Source organism: Sphaerodactylus townsendi, linkage group LG08 (assembly GCF_021028975.2).
Source record: "Sphaerodactylus townsendi isolate TG3544 linkage group LG08, MPM_Stown_v2.3, whole genome shotgun sequence".
NCBI lineage: Eukaryota > Metazoa > Chordata > Lepidosauria > Squamata > Sphaerodactylidae > Sphaerodactylus > Sphaerodactylus townsendi.
Window position 1 is genome coordinate 65,319,945 of NC_059432.1, and position 21,143 is coordinate 65,341,087.

Genomic DNA, 21,143 nt, shown 5'->3' on the forward strand with positions numbered 1-21,143 from the left:
AAAAACTGGCTGACTTTGGAACTGACTCATCACGTCAGCAGAGTTTTAGATGTGAATTGATTTGTTTTGTGGAGAGGAAGACATGCCCATGGAATTCAGCAACATGGCAAAGGACCGCAGGGCAGGTACGGGGGAAACTGTGGTCCTGGAGCAGCTCCACAGCAGTACTGGGGATCGATAAGGCCGCAGGGTCTTGACTCTTGCTGCAGGCAGGCATAAATCACTGCCGCCCATACCTCTTCATTCCTTGACACTGCCCGGGGGCTACCCCCCTCCTCAATGCCCAATGCCTGATGGATTGCAAACTACTGCTGTCTGCCATTTATCCAGACTTTGCTGTTGATGAAGGGAGCTCTGCAGTGGCATGTACTGGAGCAGACCCTGCTTTCCCTGACTTCCATTTGCATTGTGCTAAGGTTGCCCCTGTAGCCCACTCTGCCACTCTTACACATGTTTTTCAGGAGGCTGCGTGCACTTCTATATTCACTAGCTGCTCTGTTGAGCCACTAAGTCCTTGCTGGGCCATGCAAAAGAAGGGCCGAGTGCCTCAGACAGAGCTTGAATTGTATCTCCTACTATTCCTGGGACACTGTGCATCTATTTTTACTCTCAGAAGTAGGTTTTTCATTCAGTCTGCTCTGCTTGATTTGCTGCTTTTCCTCACAGAAAGGGTGTCGTGACAAAGAGAAGCAAGCGCAGTAGGGCTCCTTTCCCCACACTTGTGTTTCTTCACACTCCCATTCAACTTTGTAAGCAACAGAGCTTGGTTCAAAAAGTCTTTATTGACAGGATCGACTCAATGAAATGTGGAAGGAGGCAACACTTTTTGCTTTGCTTTGCTTTCTGCTGGTGAAGGATGACCCCTCCCTGAGGGGAGCAACTGACCCCTCTGTGTGGGGCTTCACTCTATATAATTTTTGTTCACAGTTCATTATACTTCAAATAGCTCCACAGATAATATTTGGCCCTGAGGCCTATAGAAACCATGTGACTCAACAACGTAGACAAGCTATTCCTGTATCCTTTGCCTTGGATGATGATCAAGCATAAAGCTGATTTCTTGGATTCCCTCATAACAGGAAGGTGAGTTTTCTGTACCAGTGATGAGGTCCTTAACCTAAGAGCATTGGGGGATGCTGGGTGGAATAAAATGGGACTCGAGTTGAACCATGGTCCTGAGATCCAGTTCCCCAGCACAAGGGGCAGGTTGAGGTAGTTTTTTCTGGGATGGTCTTCTGTGACCCACCCCTTCTGCTCGAGAAGCAAGAGGATGGTACCTCTTCATAGTCAAGCTACTCCGTTGCCTGGGCCTTGGGAATACTATAGCCCTCCCCCTCATTTCAGCCTCATATCTGTCCATGGCTGCCAACCTCAATAAATTAAAATTAATTTTTTTAAAGAGCTGGTTGGGCTTAAGCAAGCAGACAAAGAGGCAACAGGCATAGCAGGGACGTTTGGCCTTGAATGTTATTGCTGGACGTTACCCCGAACCAGAAGGTGGGATGCTGATAAAGAGAGGCCAACAGCTAACCTTTCATCCTACTATAGTTCTCCTATAGCCAGTGTCAGCTATTTCCATTGTTGGGCTGCTGTGAGTAAATCTGGGCCCAAGGCCCTGCAAGAACCCTAAGTCCTTGGGGACCATCTGCCTCAGACAAGGTTGCTGGTCAGTCTGTGCTGTGCCTCCTCATCCCATTCTACACTGGCACCATATGCATCACCTGCAGAGAGATTGAAGAACAAAGAACGAGGTTCTGGGTTAGTAACTCAGCTGGCACCGGCATTACTTGTTCTGCAGTGCAGGGAAATGACTGCAGACCACAGTTCCTAAATCCAGGCTCCTCTTTGTTTTCTCACCTGTATGGCATCCATGCAGCCATATACGGTGTCCATCATACTGACACTGGCAGCGAAGGACATTGTTGGAGAAATCTGATTCTGCTACCTCATGCTTGGGATTCACTACCACCTGGTGGAGAAGAAGTAAGTAGGGAGAGGAGTTACTGTGTGTCTAGTCAAGGAGACTCTGGGAGAGAAACATTTGACACCCCTTTCAGTTCCAGACTGAACTATATCCTTCATTCTAGCCTCTGTGGAAGCCAACAGCACAATAAAGTAGCATCAGTCCCTTTCAGCCTGCAGCATCCATTGCAAACAGATGTCCCAGGCAGGCCTCAGCAATGGTGCCTGATTGCCATAGGGTCTCCACTGGCAGGAAAGCCCCCTGGAGAGAGGAGGGCTCTGCCTCCAGGCCTAGCCAGGCAGCCCTCCTACCCAGTCTTACCTGAAATGTGTAGCTTCCAGGTGCCACATCAGTGATGTCCACCCACTGACAGTCAATGTCATGCCTGTATGTGTCCCAGCAACCTGCACTGACACCTTGCTCTCCAAAGTTAGCACAGGCAAAACGCCGCTGCAGTCCTGTACAAAGAGTATAACACCAGTGCAGAGCTGTGAGGAAAGCAGATGCCAAGGAATCGGCCTGACCCTCCCCCTCCCTCTTAGGGTTCCTTCCTCTGCTTCCAGGGGTTGCTACGTTGCTGCCCCGTTGGAGCGCTGGCAGAAAAGGAGGTAGTCAAGAATGAAAATAGGGCAGAAGCAATGCCAGACAGATTCTAGTCTGTAGTTGGAGCCGGCATGGTGTAGTGATTATAGCAGCAAAAGGGGATCTGAAAAACCCAGGTTTGCATCCTCACTCAGCCATGAAGCTTACTAGGTGACGAAGTCACCTAGTCATTCTAGCATAATTGTTGCAAGGAAGAAATGGAGGGAAAAGAGATATTGTAATGGCTTTGGTTCCCAGGGGGTATAAACGTCTAACTTGGGGACCTTGATTGGATGGAAGGGTGACATAAATTAAATAACTTGTTTGTTGCTGCTCCCTTACCATCTGGGCAGTTGGTGTCCTCCAGACAGAAGCTGGCCTTGTGCCCTTCGGCCACCTTGGAGCCATTAAGTGTCAACAAGTCATAGTAGGTGAAAACCTCAATACTGTGGTAGTGTCTGTGGAAAGAATGGGAATCAGAGACAGAAATGCAAAAAACTGGGAAGAAGTGGACTGAAAAGCAGCCAGATTTGTGATCCCTTTTGATGGGAAGTGAGTGGAGAAGAAATCCATAGGGCGGATAGGCTAGGCGGGGCCGTCAGTTACTATTATAGCTTTGCGCTGAAGCTCACCCATAATGACAACCCTGTTGTGAATGCTGCTATTTTCCCTGCTGCTGTTGCAAACTGAGCTGCTACCACAAAGGAATTTGCTAGGGTGGGATGCTAATTCTTGGGCCATGTGAGCTTCTTCTCACAAGCAGAGGAAGCAGCTGGGACTGGGACAGTGTGGTGGGGGCAGCAGGCAGTCTGGACCACAACTTGTAAATAAACCTAGGCAGGGAAAAGAAACTTAACAACAGGTTGCTGGCATCCAGCTTTCTGTTCCAAAATGGGCACGTGCAGCAGAGGGCATCTGCGTTCCTCAAATATTTATGGCACTAGGAACACTGGTCAGGCTATTTAAGAAAAGCATCCCCTACCTGTGGCACTCATGCCAGATCCATGCGTGGCGCCCAGTTTTTGGCAGGAAGTCAGCGCGGCCTAGGTTGTGGATCTGTGAGGAGAAGCGCAGCAGGCGGCGATGGCCATAGGGCCAGTTCATGTGATTTGCAGAAGCAGAAAGGCAGCCTTCCTCGTGAGCACAATACAGCATGTCCAGTGGGCGGTCCTCTAGATAAGCTGTCTCCTGTACCACCTGGGCATTCATCACCAGATCTGGGGCACCTGGAGAAAGAAACAGAGTGCAAGGTTATCTAAAGGATGCTACACCTCACCACTTCCACCCAAGCAATGCAAGCCTGCCCAAATGTTGTGGGTGTGTATGTGTATGGTAGAAGAAGCTTTGCATGCTGATGAATCAGTCATGCCTAATGGAACCTCACTCATCCCCTCACAAAGCGCTTCCATGTTGACCTAAAGCTTTGAACTCAGTCTGCACTACTTTGCACAAGTTCACCATACCTTGACATAGCATAATGCAAACTCCTGCTTCGTTTGGTTGCTACCTGCCCACCCTAGATAATTGCCCTATCCATGTGTGCCAGTCCTTAGCATGCCTGTGCAGGTGTATTTCCACTCACTGCTAGTGCAGGTAACTCCTGCAGCAAAGCGCCCCCCTCCATTTGGGCAGTGCACAGGCCCATGGTGCTGACACTGCAGGATGGAGAGTTCGGTGCCTTTGCAGCGCACGCCACTCAGCAGCACTTCAGCAGCATCGGAATTGCCCTGCCAATACCACGTCTCCTGCAAAGAGAACAAAAGAAACTGAGTGGTACAGAAATGCACAAAGAGCTTCCAACAAGTCCCTGCTACCCAGACCTTAAGCACCGACTTATTAAGTCCACATCAGAGTTGCAATGCTTTCCTTCAAACCGCTATCCAGCCCCATCCAACTCTCAATCCTTGGACAGAAAGGCCCTATCGTTGTCCCACCTCTATGACTGGGTAAACCAATCACACTTCTATTTGCTGAATTTTCAAGGCACAATCAAGAGCCAGAATCATTTTAGGCAAGCACTCACCTGGAGAGCATGACTAGCGAAGCCAAGCCCCAGTTGGCGGCACACAACCATGGCCTCCTTGAGTCCCCAGTGTGCCCCACACACGGCACCCCAGCGTGAGGTCCTTCCCCACAGAACTAAGACTTCCACTACGCCTTCTTCTGGGCTACGACCACCAGCCAGACGTATCTGAAATTTGGTGATATGACTTAATTGGGCAGAGCAAACAACAATGTGGTATGAAAGGAATATACAACATCTCTGCTCAAAGCAACAGTAACACTACACAGGTTTTTAGAAACAAGGCTTCAAGCTCTACAAGGAATCAGAAGTCAGCCCTGGGGTGTGCTGTTTGAGAACATTTGACAGAAGTTTTTCTTCACTGTCTGCCAAACACCCTTTGAATACACCCATAGCTTTGAGGATCCAGGGTCTCAGCAGTCTTCTATTCAGTCCAACACTCCAGTTCACCACCGAGTGGTGCTTTCTCAGGTACTCTTCCCTTACCTGGGTCCAGCAGAAAAACCTCTAGACCTCTCTTTGCATTACTCATCACATTCCTTGAGTGCTGTGTGATTGAGGTACTGGATCTCACCTGCTGACGGGCAGCTGTTTGGGGTACATTACAGCGGACAGCAGCGTCAGCTTCATGCTGGCACCCACTCTGCATTGCTTCTTGGAAGCTGCACTCTAGCAGTGAACTCTCGTAGCCCCTACATTTCACTCTAGTTAGGTGGATGGGACCCAAACCTGTAATAAGAATTACTTTTAATGTGGAAAGACAGGCAGTCAGCAGATATCCCTTGTCTCTCCCTCTTTCCTCCACCCACCACTACTGGTCTGGCCCTATCCTAACATCAGTTTGGGTTGCCTCTGCCAACTTTCCCATTCTACAACCATCCCATGATTCCCTTTGTTTTATCTTTTCCTGCCCCGCATTCATACTTCCCACTGAAAGATATTCAATCTCTGATGTAAATAAGATAACACTCTGAAAGAGTTGTGAAATGGATCTACACTGAATATTTTATCCATGGGAACAAAACATCCCCTCTGAGTGCATGGGAGAATTGGACAGGGGCGGGGGGGGGGGGGCGCTGCTGTTTGCTGGCAGAGGAAGCAGATTGCCTGCATATTTTTCCAAATGGGTAATAGCAGCTCTAGGGAATCACTTCAGGTTAGGAAAACCAACAGCAGGAAAGGCTGTCCTTCTCCCACCCACCAAGGCTGCAATTAAAATATGCATGAAAACTGGTAATGAATCTTCCACATTCATTGAGTGGATGATTCCCTGCAGCATTTTGCAAGGTTCCCCAGTAGTGCTTCCTGCCAAGAGTAGGTAGCCTTTTCTATAACTGTTCCTCAGATGACAATCAGTCAAGTTCCAAATTCCTGCTTTCCTCATAATCCCTCCTCCCGAGTCTCCTGCTCCACTCACCCTGGCCCAGCTGGGCCCCAGGAAGCGCTTCTTGTGCTGTTCCATATCCCAACTGTCGACATACCACACTGGCAGCAGTCAGGTCCCAGCCATCGTCACAGACGGTGCCCCACTGGCCGTTCAGCAGCACTTCAACACGCCCTTCACCCACTTGTGCACCTGCACGGAGGCGCACCAGGGATTGCTGCATAGGTGAAGAAGAGACAGATTCATGCCAAGGGAAGAAGGCATTCTGGAGGCACATGTATGTATCTAGATGACCGTGGTAGACCTAACATCCCCCAAAGGTGGCAGGCACAGGGAAAATGTCTTTGCCCCAACAGTGCCACACCTGGCAGATATGGGATTTCTCAGCTCAGCCAGTGCTTCAGTCCTCAAGATGGAGGCAGGACCATCTATAGCGCAGGTTTTGCAAACAGGAAGTTCCAGTGTGAAAGAGGCATTGGAACAGAGATTCCTCTACTGAGATCCTGGACAGCTGTTGACTTAGTCAGAGGTGATAAAGCTGATCTAGGTGGATCAATGACTTGATTCAGTCTAAGGCAGCTCCATAGGTACTTTTGCCATACTTCCCAGGAAGCATGGAACCCTAATTCCAGACAAGTGGTGGAGCTAGGGTCCCACGCATCCTGGGAAATGTGGAAAAGTACCTACAGAGCTGCCTTAGACTGAATCAAGGTATATATTTACCTTTTTGGGCTGGGTTGGGTCAGGAACCCTGGCTTTCTTAGGCTGAAATTCAGGGCCTGGTGTACAGCTGATCAAGGTATGCATGCCATGGGAGCATGCAGACTGGTGTTGAGCCTTCGGGCCCACGTGCAGCTTGCATTCTCCCAGATGAGCTTCTGTGCCCCGGCAGTTGATCCGATGGATCCAGAATGTATTCTTCAAGATCAGACTCCTTAACCTGCAAAACAAGGAGAGGCGTTCATGGGCTGGGGGTGATGGTGGTGGTGGCAGCATTCTGCTCTGGAATTTGGAGAATTTATTGCTGAAATCCACTGGGAGAAAGCATGATGTTGGCCAACTGAAGGGGACAATAAATGAATCTCTATTGCTTATACCTCCCTTTTGGCATACATCAGATCTGGGTTGCCAACTTGCAGGTGGGGCCTGGAGTCTTCCTGGAATTACAACTGATCTCCAGACTACCAAGATAAAAACGCTTTGGACTGAAGACTCCATGGCATTTTACCTGTCTGTGGTCCCTGTCCCACCCCTCCCCAAACCCTGCCTTCCCCAGGCTCCATCCTCAAAAACTTCAGATATTTCCCAACCCAGAATGCACAACCCTATATCAGACCCTTCCCCTCTAGTCCAGTGGACCCTCCCCCATCCCTAGCAGTAGCTTCTAGTCTGGATTCCCTGCAGGGAAGGTGCCCATTCAGCTTCTGAATGTTGCAAGATAGAAGTACAAAGTCAGTCAACTACTCACCTGGACCTTGGATCTTTCAGCTTCTGGTTCCAGAGTTTCCTGAAAGGGTAGGAGGCCAAGAAGAATGGTAGGTCAAATATCAGGGCAAAGGTCAAATATCAGAAGACTGGAAGTGAGAAGGTAAAATATCAGGGCTCAGAGTGCCTTGTGGTGTCTGACTAGGGTTGCCATCCTCCAGCTGGTGGCTGGAGAGCTCTTGGGATTATAACTGATCTCAAGGCAACAGAGAAGATGGCCACTTTGGAGAAAATGTCTGGAGAAAACGGCCACTTTGGAGAGTGAACTCTATGGCATTATACCTCATTGGACTCCATCCCCTCCCCAAACCTCACCCTCCTAAGGCTCTGCCTCAAATTCTCCACTTTTTCCCCAACCCATAGCTGGCGACCCTCATTGCCACTGAGCTGGTTTAGACCTAAAGGGGCATTTTGATTCAGAAACTTTTAAGCTGATAATGAATTTGGAACATTTATTTTGATAGGTTAACTTATACAGTGATGCAATAGCACTCCTGGGTGCCCACTTTTTTCCTCTGGGGGACATGACAATACTACTCACAGCAAGTGGTTCAAGATACTGTTCCAAAGCACTCTAATGCCCACGTGCCCCACCCAGAACTGTGCTCTTCAGAATCTTCTGATGTGCCCATAAGCTAATCTACAGCCATTAAAATTTTTGGAGGAACTGTTTGAAGTGCCCAGCAAGTACAGTCCCTGGGGAACGTGGAGTTTAGGGAGGGGAAAGGGCTCAGAGGGAATGTGGTACCATTGCGTCTACCCCCATAGTCTGATCTTCAGAGACTTATGATTGCAGGAGAGCAGGAGTTAAATATTGTTAATATAGAACTTCTTGAGAGGCTTATAAGCTGCATTGCAAGTGAGTAATGACCCAACTTTAAATATATATATTATTGGAATGTTGCATATGATTCTCTATTCTAATGATATTCTTTGACATTTAATTGGGCCAAGCTGAAGGATTTCCAAGACCAAACTTACTGGAGTTTGGTTAGACTGCATAAAGATTATATTGTGAAGGTGTATTTTAGAAAAGTTTTAAGTGACACAGTCACAATTGTGTCAGCAGTTTGCTGCTTTTGAGTTTAAATACAAAGCTGCATAGCTGAGTTGCGTTAGTTTATGCTTGTTAGATACAAAGCTAAATAGCTGATTTGTTAGTTTATACTTGTTAGAAAAGTTGTACTTTAAATATAGAAAAAGAGTGGTAGTAGTAGTAGTAGTTTGGATTTATACCCCACCTTCCTCTCCTGTAAGGAGACTCAAGATGACTTATAAGCTCCTTTCCCTTCCTCTCCCCACAACAGACACATTGTGAGGCAGGTGTGGCTGAGAAAGTTCCAAAGACTGTGACTAGCCCAAGGTCACCCAGGAGGAATGTAGGAGTGCGAAAACACATCTGGTTCACCAGATAAACCTCAGCCACTCAGGAGAAAGAGTGGGGAATCAAATCTGATTCTCAAGATTAGAATATAAAGCTGGATAGCTGATTTTTGTTTGTCAAAGTCTGTCAGGGAATCTGTACTATTGTATATTTATGAATTTTGAACAATATAAAACATTTAAAGAAACATACCTTGCTTTTTGTAACAAGAGAGTTAGCCTTACATGCAGAGTGAATTGGTTTATATTACTTAGGTGCACCCACCCAAAACTCGTTGCAGTATGATGGACACACCTGGGGGTTAGCTGTTAAGGAGCTATTCCACCAGGCATATGGTTGAGGCAGAAACGGTTACCATCTTGGGAGCACATAGTTCACCTTAGAATGAACACCAGCATACAATGGATAATACTATAGACAGTGTACTAAGTCCTCAACCTGATTAGTTCCACATGGGCACAAGCGGGAATCTGGCAGGGTCTTACTGAACCTGTCCTGTAGATATGCAGAGGGAAAAGACTGGAACCTGGCACTCGTAAAGGATAGGATAATCTGGCACTAGTAAATGGTGGGATAATCCTTAGGATAGGATGAACCAGATCCATTAGGTATCTAGAACAGGATCTATTACACTTAAATCTAGGATACCACATAGAATATTTAGATTGCTTGATCAAAATTATATCACCTTCTGCATCCTTCTTAAAGACTTGTGCTCAGATTTTGCAAAAGTTCCAAGACTTTTTCTTCTTCTAAAGTGGGCAAGTCATACAACTGCAAAATGGGAGCTATCAGAACCAACCAATAGTTCCCATCCTTATAACTGATAACACAGTTTGACCAAATGACAGCTAGATAAGTTGATTAACTTAATGTAATATTTCAACAGTTTCAGATGAACCCTCAAAGTAATTGAAGATAGCCCTACTTCAGTTCTTAAACAAGCAGCCAGGGTACCCTGGGACAGTCTTAAGATTTTTCTGAAGGAAGAATTTTGAATAACTTCTAACTTATCAAGGGACTTCATCATGTTCCAGCCCCAAATTTCCACTCCTTAGAGGAGATGAGGAATGACTTTCCCCTGAAATGCTTTAAGCACTGGAGCTATAAGCTGGCCACTGAGCCTGGCAGGGGAGGGCAGTATAAATATCTAATAAAACAAACAAACAAATAAGGAAGTTGTCATGATTAGCATGTCAGACTAAAATCCGGGAGACTGAGGGTTGTGAGGAAGATAAAATGGAGGAGGGGAGAACAATGTAAGCTGCTTTGTGTCCCCATTGTGGAGAACAGTGGCGTAGACATAAAGTAAATAAATAAAGCTAGCAACCTGGTCTTCCGGTAGGATGGGATGAGTGCCAGCATGCAGATGGGCCGGCCTCATTAGCTCAGTCACAGTCCACATGAGGTCAGGGAGGATAGCTCTCACTCTGTCCCTGCCTCACTTGAGCGGCAAGAAATATGTGGCTCTAGGCTAGGGGTTGATGCCTGAGTGCAGATCCCACAGGACGGAGGCCCAGAGCCAGAAACAGCAGGTTCTGCTTCTCCCTGGAAGCTGCCTGGACCAGTCACCCAGTCTTCTCTGTAATTACCCCGCTGCGGTTTGGCTGATCCTGATGGTGAGATGGCCCTGGCACCCACACCTGCTCATTGCAGGGCTGTATTTAGAGAGAGAATGGGAGGTGGGTGGGGGAGAGGGACAGGAGCAAACAGGGGCATGCAGGGCTGCCAGAATGGGAGTGGGCAGGAGGAGCTCTTACAAGAGCTGCATGGATTGGACTGGCTTCTCATGAAAAATAAAAACGAGTCTGGCAGCAAGATCAGTCATGGGGCCAAAGGTCACGTGGCAGTACAGCCCTGTGATCAGATTCTCAGAAGTGTATTTTAATACACAAAGCAGACTTGGGACGAGGTGGGACAGGGCAAGAATATGGATTGTACCACAGTACTGTGAAAAAGTAGAATAGCTCTTCTCTGACATACCATTTGCTCAACTGAAAATGCCCCTCCCACCAGCTTTAGGACAATAATGAAAAAGAAGGTAGATACCCACACACTGACTGTCTTTTCCCTACGAGGACTTTAAGTAACTGGAAGGGCAAGGAGAGTTTTCTGGTCAGAGACATGATGTAGGAGGGGAGAAGTCATCTCTCATCTCTCATTCCCAAACCCTGCTTCCATGGCCTCTCTTCACTTCTACTTTATGCAGTGAAAATTCACAATAGGGACTAGTTATCACATGTGGGTTGGCCCATAGAGAAAGAATGTTCTGGGCCACTTGGATCCATCCATGGACAGTGATCCTTAGGATATAAATACATTCCACTACTCAGCATGCAGGTGCAAAGCATACAGGTACATCCAATGCTCTTCTAGAATTACATTCAAGTGCACAGTTGTGCAACCATCCTTTTCACTACTCAGCAAGTATACGTTGCTTGCTCCATCACACAGAAACCACCGCACACTGTCATGGCAAGATGCCTTTCTGCAAATGCCGCTCTTACCTGTAGAATCCTGCAGCAACTCTTCCTTCCAGGGGGAAGCCCAACATTCCGCAGATCACCCGAGTGTTGTTGCGAGTCCAGGTGCCATCACAGACTTGGCGCCAGCGCCCGTGGAGCTTCACCTCTACAGCACCTTCTGTGATGGGAGAACTCAGTTTGGCTCGGGCTGATATTGGCTTGATCCGCACTTCTTCCACTTTCCAACCCTGCCCAAGAATATGTAGGTATGTGTGTTAATACACCCATCCACAGGTGCTGGAAGACTAGGAAGCAAAGCTCAAGAAACAGCCTTAACAGGGAAGGAAACCTGGGGTGGGCCTGGAATGGGGTTTGGCATGGCAGTGAAAAGTCAAAATAGCTTAAACAACCGTGAGTCTCATGTCCTCTTGTTCCAGAAGGTAGTTTTTTTTAAATGTGGCACTCAAAACCAAAAGGAAGCTGTGTGGCTCTTTAAACACCCATCTGCATGTTAAGCAGACTCCTTTACACAGGAGGTCTCCTCTGACACCCTGGTGGGTATATGAATGCCAGTAGGGAGAAATAGGCTGCAAGACACTGATGTTACAAATTAAGAGGTTTATTGTAAGCTGCTATTACACGATATGATACAATACTGCATGTGAGAGATAAATTAATAGTGAAAGGCATGATACACACATTGTATAAACCTACAGCAAATAATATTGAATACATAAATTGGCAGTGCAGAGCAAAAAAAAGTCATGGACAGATGGGAGTGAGTCCTGTAAGGATCAGTATTGGGGCCAATTCTATTTTGTTCATAAATGATTTGTAATCAGAGGTGAGCAATGTAACATCCAAATCTGCAAATGACACCAAATTATTCAGGATTGTGCAAATGAAGGCAGATTATGAAGAGCTACAGGGATATTTCTCTAGACTGGATGAGTGGACAAGAATATGGCAAATGTTCAGTGTTGATAAGTGTAAGGCAATGCAAATTGGAACAAAAATCCAAAATTTAAATATATGCTGATGGAGTCTAAATTCACTGAAGCTGAGATTTGAAGAGATCTTGGGGTCATAGAGGACAGCTTGAGTAAAGTGTTAACTCAAGTGCGTGGCAGTGGTGGTAAAGGCCAACTCCATGCCCAGGATTAATAGGAAAAGGAATGAAAATAAAATGGTCAGTGTTGTAATACCTTTATATAATGCTGCATCATTTCTATAGTGATAATCCTATAAATCCTTTTGCCTGGAAGTTGGAATAGAACACCAGTTCCATTTTAGATCAGAAATGCTAATAAGGACCGCCTTTTCGACCTCTACGGTCCATCGACCAAGGCATAATAAGTCCCATTTAAAATTAATCTCATTATGAGGATGAGGCTACATCCCCGTCCCATGATGATCTCTCACCTGGTTCTGGATCTGTGGAACAAGTCTTTGGCCTGCAGAGTTGTGTCGGCGTTGATGTAGGCCTATGCACACCACACCAGCGTCCTCGTTGTGATTGCAGTCACTCACACCCCAGCCATTTGATTCACATTCAGCCAGGGAACTTTCAGTGCCAGAGCAGCGCATGTTATCCAGCCAAATGGGGCCTGAGGAGACATGGAATCAGATCTAGCACACCTTGCAACACTTCTTTACTGGTTGTTGTCCCACCCAACCTCCAGTAGGTGCCTATTACTCTATTTGCTTCAGGAAAGCAAACCATTCTACGTAGGCCTCCCCACAAAGTCAGCTCTTAAAATCCACTTGGTGTTGAATGTCACAATTTGTTTTTTTTTATCAGAAATTAGTTGGAGCATGTGTATTACATCCATTCTTCAGTCACACCATTGTTCTAAGTACATTATTTCCACTAATATAAATATAATACCATTATTATATTTACATGTTACATTTAATACTTTTGCTTTGTTCAAATTGCATTGCTTATTAGATGCCTAATTCTGCTGATTGTCATTGTGTAATCCACCTTGAGACTCAGTGAAAATGACAGACTATAACAAATATACCCAAATAATAAGTAGAATTTTTGAAATATTTCCTTTCACAAATTAATGATAATAGGATCAGGCCATTTTTAAAAAAACCAGCCAAAGAAGCTGCCCTGGGAATAGAATCAGGTGTGACTGGACATCATAAGGAAAATAGATGGGGGGGGGTCTTTTTGGGCTATCATGCTGAGCCTCCATGGGATGTTTTGAGACACCATGGAATGATTTGATCAAAGAGAAAAGGCACAATGGAGGTAAAGTGACCTGAATATGCATGCAAAGCAGCGGGGTTTAGCATTTCACTGTTCCTTGACATGAATACAAGCATACTTGTATAGCTAAGTTCTATGCCTTCCATGAAATACCAGGTTGGAAGCTTTCTACCATTGGCAAGGCATCTGGTTCCAAACAAAGTTAATGCATATCACCGAGGAGGAAATTCCCGCTAATAGACTGCAGGCAGCATGACTGACTTACCTTGAAGACATCCTTTGCCAAGGGAAACTATGGCAAGGTATTTTATTTATTTATTTACTTTGGATTTATATCCCCCCCCCCACCATCTCCAAAGGACTCTGTAACACACACACGCACATGCACACACACAACCACCACCACTGTTTGCCTTTGGGGCCTTTTGATATAAAGGCAAGACTGCTAACAGGAAGGAACAAGGGAGACAACATCTTACTCCAGGGGCCTTGGTGTCCAGTCCTGTGATTCCTGGCGGGGGCTGGGATCTGTGTGGAGGGTCCAAGGGAAGCCTTGTCAAGGGATCTGTGAGGACTTTCGACAACCTTATATAAAGAAGTTTATTGACTGCCCACTTAGTATTGCTGTCATCCCTCCGATGGCCAGTTTATAGAGGTGTGACTCAACCTCTGACTTCCAGAGCCCTGGCCCATATTATAGATGCATGGGGTTAGATGGAGGTGAGGGAAATACACTGTGCATGTGTATAGAAGCCCTTCTTTTTAGTACTGCAAGGTCCCACATGGAGTGTTTTTATTAAAAAAGCAGACCCTGAAGATCAGACCTGGTAAGCCCTTCCTCAAAGTGAAACTAGCATCGTTTTTCTTGTGATGTTCCTTGGCAACCCTTTCTTACCTGTTCCTGGACCATATTTGGCACTGTGGGCCCAGTTCACAGCCGCCTCATAGCCCAGCTCGCGACACGCCACGCTTGCAGTAATAATGTTGAAGTCATCATCGCACACGGTGCCCCATTGTCCATTGTACAACACTTCCAACCGGCCCTCACCCGCTTTGCTCCTGGGTCCTACCAGCCGCAGCTCAATGCGTGGACGTTGTGTCCCACTTGGTACAGCCTGACATACCCAGAGGAAGAGGATAAGAGGATACCCTGCCACAGGAAGCATCACTGATCCAGTGCGGATAGCTGCACCTGAGAAGCAGAAGGAATCACATAAAAAGCAATAGATGATTTGGGAGGTAGGAAGGCTCAACAGAACTCTATAGGGAAGCAAGAACCCAGGCTTGAGATGAAAAACATGGGGCAATAATCTATCTTGGAGTCCTGTACACCCAAAGGTTACAGAGCAGATTGAAAACTGCAGACCGGGGAGAATTGAGGACACCAATTCTAAATCCTGACCAACTGACCTCCTTACTCCCTAACATCTTAGAGGAGTGTTTTCAGGTAGTAATAATGATAAAATACCAATTGTTGAATTTGTTTATACCCCTTGCCTGCTCCAATGAAGACAGGAAGCTGAATCAGACCTTGTTCCCATCAAGGTCACTGATACCTGCTCAGACTGACAGGGGCTCTCCAGGGTGTCAGCCAGTGGCCTTTCACATCAACCACCCCCTGATCCTTGCTGGAGATGCCAGGGATTGAACCTGGGACCTTCTGCGTGCCATGCAGTTGCTCTACCACTGAGCCATGGTGGCCACTCCCTTTAAAACAGCCTTCTCCCTTCTTCAATGTGATCCTCCTGGCAACAACCCTTTGAGGCTGAGAGAGAGTGACTGGGCCAAGTCACCCAGCAAGCTTCCAGGCACAGTGGAGATTCAAGTCCAGGACTCCTGCGGAATAGTGGGCAAGTAGCAGACCAAGATCTGGGAATCCCATCTCTGCTGTGGAAGCGCTCCGTGACCTGGGTCCAATAATTCTCCCTCAGCCTAAAACAACATGTACAGGATTGTTGTTGTGGGGTTAAGTTGGAGGGAAGATCAATGTTGTAAATCCTCTTTGGGAAGAAGAGTGCAGTATAAAGAGATGAAGACGTCAATAAATTGGTCCTACCCTTTAACCCCTACTTCGTCCTGACTGTCAAACCTTGTCTGTCCCCACGGCCCTTCAGCTTCCCTCAATCCACAGCCCTGGGGACTCAAGGAGGCATTTTCCGCGCTGGGGCCAGATGGAGGCAAGGAAGGATCGACAGACAGTCAACCACCCACCCACCCAGCCGTGCAGGACGGTCGCGGGCAGTCTTCGGCAGAACCCCTTCCAACCTACTGGGGTGAAATGAGACGTTTGCAAATTGCGCCTCTGTGCTGTTCTCTATCGACGGGACGACGGGCAGCCTTGGCGGTGGCGGGTCCGTCCTGCCTTCGGGGGATCCTTTCAAGCCTTCCCTGAACTCTGCTCCTCCACGCTCCACGCCCCCCGCTGCAACGGAGCCGACCTCACCCGCGGACAGGACCCGTCCCGCTTCCCTCGCGGGCAGATCGCGCAGGCTAGCCCCGAAGGCTTGGAGCCAGCTCGCCTTCCTTACTCACCCGCAAGTCTCGGGGGGCGGTCGGAGGCCGGAGGCTTGGGGGCGTCGGAAACTGAGCCAAAGGGAGGCGGGCGCCTCTGAGTGGACCAGTGGGCCTTTGGGGGGTCCGGGCCGTCTGTGGGTCGAAGCGGTGAGAACCCGGGCGAGGTGTAATGTGCAGCGGCGCAAGCGAGGATGAGCGAGCCCGGCGCCGCCTCCTTCTCTGGTCCTCACCTCTGCCTGCCAGCCGGTCCCCCGCCGCCTTTTTATGTCAGCAGCTGCCCTTGGCTGCAGGACAAGTCCCGGGGCGGGGAAGCCGGGCGGTGGCCGCCACCGCTGCCCAGATGGGGTTGTGTGTGCGTGTGTGTGTGTGCGCGCGCGCTCTTCCACTCCATGAAGGGCCCAAGGAACAAGGAGGCGACTTCTTTCCTGGCAAGCTTCCCGGGCCCTCCAAAGTTTCTGGGAATTCAGCAACCCAACCAAGCATCGCTGGTGCAGCTCAGCACGGTGGGAAACGTTCACGAGTGGGGTTCTCACTGTCACGCTGCAAGGAAAGACACCGGGATCTCTGGATCCGGCCAGAGATGAGGAGAGAATCACAGAAGATACTGCCAGCACATGTTTCTGATATTGTTGTTGTTATTATGCTGATTGACGTTACTGTTATGCTTTTGTTCACTGCCCTGAGCCTTTTGGGGGAGGGCGGTGTACAAATAAAAATGTCCATTACATTCCACATGGTTGGGTCAATTTCCCTGCCTGGGTTTCCTGCCTTGGCTAAACTTTAGAGGTCCTGAGATACCTGTTCGGATGTGCACTGAGAGCCATGCTTTTGGGGCTCTCAGCACATCTCTGAACTACTAAAGCCCAAATTGAATAAGAATAGCTCTGTGTGTGTGTCTGTCTCTGTGTGTGTGTGTGTGTGTGTGTGTGTTGGGTCAGCAGTTAGTTTTCCAAGGCAGTGTGTGTGGTCAACAGCTGGGGATTGCCTCTGCTACCCTTGGGGGGTTGTCTCAGCCCTTGAATCAAAATTCAAATTAGAACCTGAAATAAACCTCTTTACTCCACCCCCAAACACACACTTCATATTTTCACCTCTGCCACTGACCACCTGTGTGGGCTTGAATGAGTTTCACAGTCTTCCTTGGAAGCAAAATTTTGGTTGTGCCATTTCAAAATGCATCCAAGTTCTGAAAAAAAAATTAATACCAAAGAAACCCCTGCTTTTGATTTGGTTTTAAAGATGTTAATGAGAGACTCCCCCCCCGCTCCAATGATATATTCACCTCCATCCAGCAACTTTGATCAAGGACGTAGGTAAGGGGGGGTTTGCTTGGGTTCAACCCCCACATTGCATGTCTGAAGCTCCGCCCCCATTTGTGGGTTTTTTGTATTTTAAAGGTTATTGGCCTGCAGGGGGTGCAGTTTTTAGGCTGGCACCTACATTTCAGGCTAACATCAGGTGACACTCCTGATGATACCACCTAGGTTTGGTGAAGTTTGGTTCAGGGAGTCCAAAGATATGGACCTCCCAAAGGGGGTGCCCCCATCCCCCATTGTTTCCAATGGGAGCTAATAGTAGATGGGGCTACCCTTTTGAGGGTCCATATCTTTGGACCCCCTGAATCAAACTTCACTAAACCTAGGTGGTATCATCAGGATAGTCTCCTTCTGACACCACCCAGATTCTCCTTTTAAATCCATCCCCTTGGGCATGGATTTAAAGGATGAATCTGAGGTCCCCAGATTAAACATTGAAAGTGATGCTGTTACAGGGTGGGGGATAATCCACCCCAAAACAGCATCACGTTCAATGTTGTTGTTTTTGGAGCCTGGGCCTGGAACCCGTTGGGATAAACAACACCTCGTGTGTGTTTTCCCTTGCACAACGAGCAGAGCGGCACAGAGACTAGAACACAGCGGAAAGCTTAGGCGCAAAAGAAAGTCGGAGTCATTTGTAGTTTTTAATCTATTAAAAAGAGTATTTATTAGTGAACTCCATTCTGGATAGAAAGGTGGAGAGATAGGTTCACTAACTATCCTGTTCTAGCTGGATGGAGATGGATGCGCAGGAGACACATCCTCTCCCTAGGCATGGTGAAAGTAAAATGGAGAGGGTCGAGGAAGAAGCCAGAAGGAAGGAAGTCCCTAAGAGTATCAGTCTAATATCAAAGGGATAGAACCAGCATGATAGAGTAAAGGTGACAATTCCTAGGTCCCTGTCTAGTCACTGGCTATCTAGTAAAACCCCTTTCTGTAGGTTGAGGCAGGAAACAGCGCTATGTCCCTTTCTTCCAACAGTTTTAACTGTGGGCCCCAGATTCTCCCTTTAAGATGGATTTAAAAGGAGAATCTGGGCTCCCTAATTTAAACACCATTGAAAGTGATGCTGTTTGGGGGTGGATTCCAGCATCACAGCAGATGCCCATAGATTTTGCACCGGGCTCTATTTTCCCTAGCTACACTTCTGCCTGGAGGGGAGGGAGAAGGGACTGCCAGCTACCAGCTGGGAGCCCAGCCGGTGTGGGGGGGGGGGAGGGCAGGGGAGTCTGCCATCCCTAGTCTCGGAGAGCTGTTTTTATAAGCACTGAGGCCAGGGGTGGGGCTTGGGGAGCTGTGGCCATGCCCCCAGGGGCGGGTGGGGCATGGTCTTGTTCGAACCCCCCCCCTAAAAATCTATACCTACGTCATTGAATTTGTATAGATGCAGGTTCTCTGAGTTAAACACAGATTTTCCCCAACCATTCCAACAAAGGAAGCAAATCTGTCTCTTTATTCTCTAGTTCAGTTGGGAAGCTCTCTAGTCATACAGCAGAGTTGGATGGTTGCGAAAAGAATGAAGTTCATGGCTCTTCCTGAGTCTTAGGAGTGAGATCAGCGTTTAAGTCTGTCAGCCAGCAGCATTAACCTTTGTCAGTATCCATAGGGTCCTTTTTAATGGGGGTTGAAACCTACAGCCAGTTTGAAAAGTTGCCAAGCTCTGAAAGCAGAGAATGAAGCACCCAGTGAAATAATTTTCTGGTTTTTCATAGCTGCTCTCTTCAAAACATCACAGAACTGAGACTATGATTCCACCAAGAATTGACCCATTTCCTTTAAGGATATGCGAGAATATTACAGATGCATATAAAAGGCCTACGGAGCTGGTCCTGCAGCTACACTGTTTCTATTTCTGATATTTTATTCAGGAGAAAAAGGAAAGGAGCTGAGTCCCACAATGGGTTTGAAAGCCCTGAAGAAATTTGTGTCATACTCATTGAAGGGAATCTTCCACTGTTGGAGAAGCATGTTTAGTTTGTGTGCATCTCTCTGTGATACACCTCTGAAGATGCCAGCCACAGATACAGGCAAAATGTTAGGAACAAGATCTATCAGACCACGACCACACAGCCCGGAAAACCCACAACAACCAGTTATTCCTGTGTTGACTGAGCAGCTGAACTTACCTCTGGTCTCTGAGGAGGGTGGGAGGACAATGGAAGAAAAATGTGAACGGGAAAGCACCACTGGGCAGGAGAAGGATTCAGCTCCCATTCTCACTTAGTTTTCCTCATGATGTGTAGGCTGGCCCATAGATACTTATTGTATTTGGTTACTGATCACAAATTCGGTCAACACACAACTCTTCCATTTGGTTGATCAATACAGCCTGTGTGGTGGTTAAAATGTCAGACTAGGGCTGAAGGAACCCGAGCTCAATTCTTCAGGTTCATGATGCTCACAGGGTGGCCAGCCAATCCTTCTCCAGCCTAACCTCTCTCATTTTGTTCTTGTGAGCATAAAATGGAGGAGCTGAGAAATGAAGAGAACGATGTACACTCTGAGCCTCCTGGAGGAAGGGTGGAATTGAATTGCAGTAAAGTGGAAAACAGATAATAATGGCAAGAGTATACGTCAGATTTGTTGGTTTGTTTTAAATGCTTTTACCATACTTTCCCCCTGCAAGCAAGGAGCCAAGGCAGTTCACAAAAGAAGTCACTTTAAACAAACCTCCCATACAACCAACAGCCAGCACTGGAATCTCACATGATGTACATTAAGTAAGTCACACGGTTCTTCCCTCTAGACTAGAGTTCTCTCATGGCCTCAGGCCCTCCTTTGGACTTTTTGCAACTCTGCAATGTCATTTTTGAGATATGGCAACCAGAACTGCATGCAGCATTTCAAATAAGGCTACATCAGAACTATATACAAGGGTATGCCAGTATTGGCATTTTTTTAAAATTTTCAATCCCTTTCTGAATTATCCCTAGCATGCAGTTTTCTTTTTTCACCACTGCTGACAAAGTAGAGAAGGAGACAACACTGTTGCACAAGCCACTTTGGCTCCCCACTGCGGGCCCCACAGAGGGCCTGGGGCTCAGTGGCAGACCATGCAGAAGGTCCCAGGTTCATGTTGGGATAAGTGCTCCTGGTAGTTGGAGATTATCCCTATTCGTAGTTAGCAGAGCGGCACGGGTGACTAGAACACAGCAGAAGCCTGACCTCGTGTGCGTGTGTGTGATGGATCCCAATGTGCGGCAAGCTTACACAAAAGAAAGTCAGAGTCAGTTGTAGTTTCTAGTCTAATAAAAAGAGTATTTATTAGTGAATTCCATTCTGGATAGAAAGGTAGGTAGATAGAGTCACTATGCTATCCTAATCTAGCTGGATGGGGATGGATGCACGGAGCATCCATCCTCTCTCTAGGCATGGTAGGAAGAAGATGGAGAAGGGGTCGAGGAAGAAGCCGGAAGGAAGGAAGTCCCTGAGAGTATCAGTCTAACATCAAAGGGGCAGAACCAGCATGATAGAGTAAAGGTGTCAAATCCCTAGGTCCCTATCTAACCACTAGCTCTCTAGTAAAACTCCCTCTGTAGGTTGAGGCAGGAAACAGCGTAACAGTGTAAAGTCCTTCACTTCCAGCAGTTCAAACCATAGCATCTCCAGTAAAAAGGATCTGACTGGACTGGAGAGCCACTGCCAGTCAGAGTAAACAGTACTTGATGGACCAAGGGTTTGATTCAGCATAAGGTAATTTCAGATATTCATCTATAAATAAATATAAACATGACAACATATGTCCTTAAAGGACCTTTATAATAAAAAGTTTCCAAATGTGTATTATTGAATTCCTGCTTAAAAAC

The 21,143-nt window shown here is 47.3% G+C and overlaps 1 protein-coding gene across 1 annotated transcript; it reads right to left on the bottom strand.

Moving 5' to 3' along the window:
• Window positions 1-775: 775 nt before the first annotated feature.
• LOXL4 (lysyl oxidase like 4) lies at window positions 776-19,551 on the bottom strand. Its single transcript, XM_048506899.1, has 17 exons — window positions 19,464-19,551; window positions 16,040-16,153; window positions 15,723-15,929; window positions 14,403-14,699; window positions 12,709-12,893; window positions 11,329-11,534; window positions 7,421-7,459; window positions 6,676-6,892; window positions 5,986-6,169; window positions 5,143-5,297; window positions 4,569-4,736; window positions 4,128-4,290; window positions 3,528-3,771; window positions 2,888-3,003; window positions 2,285-2,421; window positions 1,858-1,969; window positions 776-1,721 (listed from the first exon to the last, which is right to left on the bottom strand). Exons 1-17 carry the CDS (start codon window positions 19,549-19,551, stop codon window positions 1,651-1,653), a joined length of 2,703 nt encoding a protein of 900 aa, XP_048362856.1. The 3' UTR covers window positions 776-1,650.
• Window positions 19,552-21,143: the final 1,592 nt, after the last annotated feature.